The sequence below is a fragment of the Vitis riparia genome, chromosome 3 (genome assembly GCF_004353265.1).
Source record: "Vitis riparia cultivar Riparia Gloire de Montpellier isolate 1030 chromosome 3, EGFV_Vit.rip_1.0, whole genome shotgun sequence".
NCBI classification, from domain to species: domain Eukaryota; kingdom Viridiplantae; phylum Streptophyta; class Magnoliopsida; order Vitales; family Vitaceae; genus Vitis; species Vitis riparia.
The window spans coordinates 17,950,214-17,959,255 of NC_048433.1; the positions used below are offsets into that span (position 1 = coordinate 17,950,214).

The window sequence follows — 9,042 nt, forward strand, 5'->3', positions numbered from 1 at the left end:
CGGTAAACACGGATATATTGATACTTGAATTTTACAGATATATAAAAAATATTAATGGATATTTTGACAAAAATATCGATCTTGTTCAAAATTCATGAAAATGATTAGAAACCTTTTAAAAAAATGATAAAATAAAGAATAATACACATATTAAAGTTATTTTGTATGTGTAATTGATATGAGTATGATTAAAGATAATATTTATCAAATTTTTGCAAAAAAAAAAAAGCTTAAATTCGTTTAATATATTCGTATTCATTTATTTTAAAATTTTAAAAATACTTTTATTGAAACATGTTTTATTACATTTTAAATAAAAAAAATAAATTGATTTATATAAAATATTTTATTGGAGATTTAATTTCTAAAATTTTATTACTTGTGGTGACAACCTTTTGCTATTGATATTAATTTATTTAAATAATTAAAATTATAATAATAATTTATCTTATCAAATTAATTTTAATTTATAAAATATTATATCTTCCTTATTATTATTTTTCCATATTTTAGCCATTTTTGAATAATTTTGTATTTTTAAAATTTTAAAATAAAAATATTTAAAATTAAAAATAAAATGATAGAACTGAGAAACTAATTATAACAAAGAAAGTAAAAACAAATTAGATAGAAACGACCATGCTCCAGGGTGTTTATTTTGACATACTTAAAACTACAACAAGATTTATAACAAATTTAACGGGCTTTATTTAGAGGCACAGGGATTTCATTGTAAGAAATGACCAACTCCTATAACAGAAATAAACAAATTAAGCTTGCTAACTTATGGTTTTGTAAGCAGTATGTCCACCAATTTGTCCAAATTCAGGTATGAGGAACCACATGGGGCTGTGGCTTCTTCTGCCTTCGTCCTCCATTCCATTGCTGCTTTCTTCATACTCTTGCCTTTCTCTCCTTCCATTAGCTCTTTCACAAGCTTCCCCACTTCATCTCTCTCAACATTGTTGTCAATCTCCATCCCAACGCCCCATTCTGTGCAAGCATACCTACAATTAGTCTGTTGCTCAGCAAAGAACGGCCAACAAATCATGGGAACACCAGCGCAAATGCTTTCAATGGTTGAATTCCATCCGCTATTCGTTAAGAACCCTCCAACTGATGGGTGGTTGAGCACTTTCTCTTGCGGGCACCAGTCCGCCAGTAGGCCTCTTTGTTTGGTTTCAGTGACAAACTCTGGTGGCAGAATGACAGAATCACCCACGACTAGATCAGGCCTTATGATCCACAAAAAGGGTTTGTGGCTGTTAGCCAGCCCCCAAGCGAATTCAACCAGTTGTTCAGGTGCCATGACTGTGATGCTTCCGAAATTCACATAAACCACTGAGTTAGGTTGCTTTGAATTAAGCCATTGGAGGCACTCAGTCTCTTCCCTCCATAGATTAGATCCAATAGATTTGTCATCTGGAATGTGATTGAGAAGCAATGGAAGAGGACCAACGGTACAAATTGTAGGGAACATTGATGATAAAGGGTTGAGAACATCATGCTCCAAGGCATGGAAAGTATTGAGAATCAGGCCTGAAGCCTTGGAAGCACTGTCCATTGTATCTATGATGAAGTCTGTAAGAAAACAGAGCAGAACAGAGTGTTTTGGAAATTTGGAAATCTGGTGTATTCCATTGATCAACTTAAGGGAAGAAGATGCATATATACAAAGTATTGGTTAGCCTATTCTAGGAATCTATGTGCAAACGTATCAGTTACAATCAATCAAAAATAATCTTCTATATACAATCAAATATCATCCTCAAATTACGGGATCCTTGATTCTTTTCCCATAATACTCCCCCTCAAGTTGGAGCCTGTATGTCAAGAACGCCAAACTTGTTGAGAAGGGAATGAAAAATTGATGAATTGAGTGGCTTAGTGAACAAATCAGCAAGCTGGCAAGATGATGGAACATGAGCAGTTACTATGGCACCTGATTGAATTCGTTCTCGAACAACATGATAATCGATTTCTATATGCTTGGTACGTTCATGGTAAATTGGATTAGCAGCAATATGGAGTGTTGCTTTACTATCACATAATAGTTTGGCAGGTTGCAAGTGTTATACCTTCAAGTCATCCAACAAATACTTGAGCCATGTAAGTTCACATGTAATGGAAGCCATTGCTCGATATTCTGATTCAGCTAATGACCTTGACATTGTTGTCTGTTTCTTGGTTTTCCATGAAATAAGAGCTCCTCCAAGAAAAATGCAATATCCAATCACAGATAGTCTTGTGATCGAACATCGAGCCCAATCTGCATCACAAAATCCTCTTAGTAGCAAATTTCCTTTTGCAGGAAAATATAATCCTTGTCTAGGTGCACCTTTAAGATATCGCAGAAGATGATGAACAACATCCAAATGAGGCTTTCTTAGTTCTTGCATAAACTGGCTTAAAATGTGAACTGAATAACTTATCTCTGGCCTTGTAATGGTAAGATAAATGAGTTGTCCGACCAATCTTTTGTAAGTGGATGGATTCTTCAATAAATCTCCTACTGTGGGCAGGAGTTTATTATTTTCTTCCATAGGTGTCGACAATGGTTTGGCCCTAAGCAAGCCTGCTTCATCTAAAATATCAAGAGTGTATTTTCGTTGGGATATCGAAATACCATAAGTAGAACGAGCAACTTCAATACCAAGGAAATATCGTAATTGACTGAGGTCCTTGATGCGAAATTTGGTGTGGAGAGACTCCTTAAGAGCTACAATTACATTCTCATCATTGCCAGTGATGATCATGTCATCTACATAGATGAGCACAGCTGTGAAAGAATTACTAGAGATCTTTGTGAAAAGTGAATAATCAGCCCTTGATTGATGGAAACCATCTTGTTGAATGGTGGCAGAAAATTTTTGAAACCAGCTACGGGAGGCTTGTTTAAGTCCACATTTAAAAGGTGACGATGTTTCCTCTCAACCACCCCATTTTGTTGGGGGGTGTAAGCACATGAATGATGGTAATTGATCCCCTTAGTATCCAAATACTGTTTCATAGAGGAAATTTCAGTTCCATTATCGGTTCGAAGAGTTTTAATGCAACAATTAAATTGGGTTTCCACCCAAGAAATGAATGATTGCAATATCCCTTGTGTTTCAGATTTAAAACTCATGAGATGTATCCAAGTATATCGAGTATGATCATCAACAATTGTTAGGAAATAACGAGCCCTAGAGTAAGAATTTATTTGATGTGGTCCCCAAATATCACAATATATCAAATCAAAAGGTGCGTGAGAAGAAATGAAACTAGATGGAAATGACAAACGAGTTTGTTTGGCTAAAGGGCAAATATCACAAACATGCTTGGAATCAAAATAAATTTCAGGATTAACTTTAGCAAGAACTTGAAGAGGACCGGATGATGGGTGCCCAAGACGTTGATGCCAAAGATCAGAATGTTTTTGAATGGCGTAAGCCAAGGCTGGATTTTGGTCTTGTGCAAGGTAGTAGAGGCCATTATGTTGCTTGCCCAGGCCAATCATCTTCCTCGTAGTAGCGTCTTGCACAACACAAAAATCGGAAAAGAACATCACTATACATTGTAATGCCCGCGTTAGTTTACTAACTGATAGTAAATTAACTTGAAATTGTGGAACTTTGAGTACATCATCAAGTTTAATGTGGGGGGTAACATTCAATGAACCAATTGACTCAATATGTGCTTGACCACCATCTGGCAAACTAATGGTAGTGGTTTTGGGCAAATTTTTCGGATCTAATAATTCAGCTGAGGAAGTCACATGATCCGTGGCTCCACTATCAATAATCCAACACATATTTGAGTGTGGGTAATTCGGAATAATTTTGGATGATGGCATCTTTATACCTGTGGCATTTGCAAAATGTTGTGAATTACCACCATTGTTTTTCCAAATCATAGCCATTAATTGGTTATATTCCTCAGTTGTGAGCCTTGGTCCATCATTTGTTGGAAGAAGTTTTGCTTCTGTCTCCACAGCCTTATTGTTTCCACTTTCACATTGTTTGCATTTGAGTGAAGTTAATTGGGAGGCTTCACGTTCTTCCCATGAAGCTTATGGCCAATCGAAAAGCCATGTAGGTAGTAACACTTCTCAATGCTGTGATAATCACGGTCACAATAAGAGCAGTGCAGTGGAGTCTTTTGCTTTTGAACCTGGTGTGCTGAAGTCGCCTTATTGTCCCAATCTGTAAGCATGGCATAATGGTTCTTGTTCCCATTATTGAGAGAAACTTCAACCTATTTTTCTTGTTGAAGGACAAGTGAGTAAACTTGGCGTGTATCGGGTAGAGGTTGCATCAATAAGATTTGTCCATGAATGGCAGCATAACTATCATTCAATCCCATGAGAAATTGCATAACTCTCTCTTTTTCATCCATTTCCTTAAGTTTCTCTAATCCTCCACAAGAGCAGGATAACACTTCATGATAGGATGAAAGTTCATCCCAAAAAGCTTTAAGCTTTGTGTAATAAACCGAAATTGATTGCTGCCCCTGCCTATGTTCCATAATGTCTCATTTGATCTGATAAATTCTTGAATCGTTTCCTTGCGAAAAATGATTCATGCCTAATTGGTGTCTCAGCTGATTCGTGTCCAGTTGGTGCTCCTTGATGGCGGGAGTAATCAACAAAATTTATAACCTACAACACCATGAACTAGGGTAGCAAAGAAAAAGCTACTATAGCATAGTGACTCTAGGATCGTTCACTGGGAAGGGTACTCAAACTAAAAATGATACCAATTCAAAGTGAATTGGTGTTGTTTCATTTCAAGAATAGCTTACGAAATAAAACACAAACTTTGGTTGAAAAAGATTCGAACTTAGATTAACAACACAGCAAGTGATGAAAATTACTTAAGAAAAAAAGCATTCCTTGGAGATTCAGGTTTACAAGGGAGGTTCCTCATGCAATAGCATAGCTCCGGTCAGTTGGTTCACTTCCTCACATTAAAGAATTAACATAAAGTCAATTCTCTAACAGGTGCTGCACAAATGCATCCCTCAATTGGATTTCAGCTTTAATTCTCTCACTGATGCAACTTGCAATGGTTTGAGCCTCTCACTAGCCTTTACCATTCAAGGTGATCTTTAACCTTGGACTTCCTTTCACAAGCTCGCAAGAGATAACTAATGGATGTCTCCTTAGAACCCAAAAGCTTACCAAGTGTTGGCAATTCTAGAAAATCCTACCTTCAAGTCACCTACCAGAGGCTCGCAAGGGGTAAACTAGTGCATCTCCATGGTTAGAGATCACTTGCCTTACCAAGTGTTGGCCCAGGTGACTCCAAGGCGTTTTAAGTTAACTAAAAACGTAGAAACCATTCATGGGACACACTTTCTATTCATTCATAGCTGAAACCACAAAGCCTCTGATTCTTGCACTTGGAACCTTTCCCGGCAACCTTAACTCCAAGGAACTAAAAGGTTTAGTTACTCATTCTCTGGGGAAAACTCCTCAGAGAGTGCATAACTTAATAAATAAAAAACACAATCAAAGTGAGAAGGTAAAGCAGAGCTCAAGCTCCGGATTTTACTTCCTTTGAAACTTACAAAAGGTTCAACACACTCAGAACAAACTCCTCGGGCTATATTTATACCAAAATTACATTGATGGCTATTACATGGATATTTAGCCAAATTCCTAACTTAAAAGCTAAGGAATCCTATAATTGGTGGCTTACAAGGAGAATTTGGGGATTTAGGCACAAAAATCTAATGAAAAATATCTCCAAGTGTCAGTTACAAATATCAGGAAGCACTAAGGACCATTTCGCAGGTGAAAAATGAGGTCTGCGAAATTTCGCAGATGAACCACAAGGGCTGCGAAATTTCTTCATAGCAACCAACTGATTTCGCACTGCTGCAAAGATGGTTTTCATCTTGTGGTGTTTGGCTTCCATCGCGTCATGAAGCTTCAGGGGAAATCCATAGCACTGTGCCAAAAGGCTGCGAAATCATTCCGCAACAAAATGGTGATTTCGCAGCACTTTTCTGAAGCATTCCTTCAGCTTGAAGCAGTTGTCTTACAAAGGCTGTAACTTCCTCATTTCAGCTCCAAATCGAACACGGTTTGAAGCATTGGATTGCTGACTTCCTAAGCTTTCAAATGACATATAGTATGTATAATTTGGACTCCAGGAAGTGCTCCAAAAGTGGCTGAAATGACTGTCATCAAGAATGCCTCATGACTGGATTCTCTTTGCTTCCCCTCCTTGCATTTCCACTTTGCTTATGGCAAAGGGCTTCAAAGCTTTGGTTCTTCATACCTCTGAGCTTCCCATTGCTTTGACAAGGATTCCAAATAACTCTCCTCTATCTCATATTGCTTTGGTGATCAAAAAGCTATCAAAACACCAAAACTTAAGGCAATTTGATTAGAATTGATTGAAAGGGGCCTTAACATGTTAATTGGGTTAAAAGGCAATAACTACTACTCAAAAGTGTTTAAAAGGATTAATTACAAGCTATCAAATAGCACTTTTTGAGTAGTAATCAAAAAACGTTCTCGCAAATCTGCCCAAATTTCTGATGCTGTTTCGGCATAAATCACACTGCTGGCTATGTCTGGATGAATGGAATTCAATAACCATGAGATCACCATATCATTGCAACGTTGCCAAGAAGGAAAACTATCATCAGTCGAAGAGGGTGGCTTAATGGAACCTGTGACGAATCCAATTTTGTCTTTAGCCCTCAAACTGATCCTCATAGCCTGACTCCATGTGCTGTAGTCATCTCCTTCAAGTACTTTGGAGACAAGTACCATACCCGGGTGGTCCGAGTGGTGTAGAGAGAAGAGATCTAAAGCTTCTGTGGTAGCCTTAGATGATGTCAATCACGTTTTGTTGATGTCCATGGCAGCAGCTGTAACGAGGAAATAGGTTGCGGAAGCGCTTGGAAGAATTCAAAGTCACCAGGTTTGGTGCTCTGATACCATGTAAGAAAACAGAGCAGAATAGAGTGTTTTGAAAATTTGGAAATCTGGTGTGTATTCCATTGATCAACTTAAGGGAAGAAGATGCATATATACAAAGTATTGGTTAGCCTATTCTAGGAATCTATGTGCAAACGTATCAGTTACAATCAATCAAAAATAATCTTCTATATACAATCAAATATCATCCTCAAATTACGGGATCCTTGATTCTTTTCCCATAATAAAGTCTAACATAAAGTGATCACTTGGATCTCTGGTTCGGATAAAGTTGGGAAAATCTCTCAGGCGCATATTTTTCATTCCTGGAACCCAGTCTATGATGGTCTCCAAATACCCATTTGTGAGATAGCTCAAATCTGAAAAACACAATATATCGACTCAAAGATACGTGTATTTTAAAGATGGGACAAAGGTGTGTTTGGCTCTATGGAATATTGTACAAGAACTGAAGATATATATCGTGCTTCTAAATCTCATCTATCAAATATTGAAAATCAATCTCAACAGTTTTAAGGCTCAAAAGATGAAGATATGTTTGTATGGCACATGATGTCATGTTGTGCCCCTCGGGAAAACCGAAAGTAAGCTCTAGGTGTAATGTTGTGCCTTATGGGAGATTAGAGCATAATCTCATATGTGACCATCAAGTAAGATACCATCAAATTAAAATGAGAACTTTTTTGAAATGAATTAAATTCCTTACTCCTGGTTCCTCAAGTAAATTTCTAGCTCCACTGCTGCTTTGGATGAAGGTGATGATAGCCACATACCTTTTAGTGGGACAAGACCTCCATCAATAAGAGGGCGAAACTGCTTGTAGGCCATGAAGCCACAAGCACTAGTAGTCCAGAAAAGTACATTTGGAATCCCAAGTTCTTCAGATGCTTTGAGAGTGAAGCACATGGACCCATCAGAAACGATACAAGTCACTGGTGGGACATTGGAGGAGGGAGCATCATTGAGCTTGGCAATAAGTTGCTGAAATGGGATCAAACAGCTTTTTCGGGTCGATTCACAGAGAGAAGGGATGTGCTGAGTGGCATCAGCATCAACAGGGGGTAAACCATCAGGGATGGATTCAAAGCAGAAGCCAGGCATGCCATCCAGGGCATGAGGGCCTCTTGATCTCAACAAGCGCTTATGGTTGAACTCAGTGTTGACAAAGGTTATGTGAAAGCCTCTGTAGTGAAGCAATTTCGCTAGTTTCAGCATTGGCTTTATGTGGCCTTGATGTCACGGACTTAGTCGTTCACTAAGCTCGTGCGGCACTTAGACAAGCCAAGACGCTTGATCTTGCTAAGTCAGCCTTGCTCCTCAATGCTTAGCTTGCTAGGCTAAGACACTCGCGACTCAAAAGCTTAAGAAGCTTGGTAGGCAACTCCTTAAAGAATGGAAGCTCTTATTAACTCAAGAAAACCTTTACAAGTGCTTGGATGCTCACTTGCTTAGTTAGGAAGTGATTTGGGTGGTGCCTTGGCCAAATGAGGGCTTCACCTATTTATAGGCACCAATGGAACTATCTAGAACCTTGGAGGGTTCCTTACAAATCAAGAATGTGTGGACATCCTACCCTATTCTATGTACAACCCTATGTACAAGAATATACAAGAGATTCCTAGAAGTCTCTAGAAAGCCTTGGACTCCTCCCATGCCTTCCACCATAGTGTAGAGATGTGTGGACATCTCTAGGCATTTCTAGAACCTTCCACACTCTTCCCACCAATGGCTTAGTGTAGATGGCTCTAGGAGTCTCCAGAAGCTTCCCTCCTCCTATATAAGCCCATGGGGAGGGTCATTTGAAGCATCCTGTGACATTGAGCTGGAAATGGGATACAGACAACATGAGGCTTATCACCCATCTTTCTCACTTTCTCCCCTTTTTTTCCTTGCACTCTGGGAAGGAATCAAATAGAGAATTCTCAGTTTTATTCCCATTCTTTCCATTATTTTAGACAGTTCTTACTCTATTTAAGCTGATTACAAAGTGCTTTTACATTAATGAAATAAGCTTATTATTCTTTGTGTATTCAATATCGATTAGTCTTGGCCTAACCACATGCACCAAAGGGTTGGCAAACTAAGGTTTTGGCCTGATCTAGCAAAAC

At 38.3% G+C, this 9,042-nt stretch overlaps 1 protein-coding gene across 2 annotated transcripts; it reads right to left on the reverse strand.

Annotated features, from left to right (window-relative positions):
* Positions 1-626: 626 nt before the first annotated feature.
* LOC117911052 (7-deoxyloganetin glucosyltransferase-like) lies at positions 627-8,840 on the reverse strand. Of its 2 annotated transcripts, XM_034825215.1 has the most exons (5): positions 8,751-8,840; positions 7,708-8,163; positions 7,170-7,293; positions 6,553-6,554; positions 627-1,581 (listed from the first exon to the last, which is right to left on the reverse strand). In XM_034825215.1, exons 1-5 carry the CDS (start codon positions 8,794-8,796, stop codon positions 785-787), a joined length of 1,425 nt encoding a protein of 474 aa, XP_034681106.1. In that variant the 5' UTR covers positions 8,797-8,840; the 3' UTR covers positions 627-784. The 2 variants fall into 2 exon arrangements, with proteins under 2 accessions (XP_034681106.1, XP_034681105.1); XM_034825214.1 differs by lacking the exon at positions 6,553-6,554 and having other exon boundaries at positions 627-1,556; positions 7,134-7,293.
* Between the last annotated feature and the right edge of the window lie 202 nt (positions 8,841-9,042).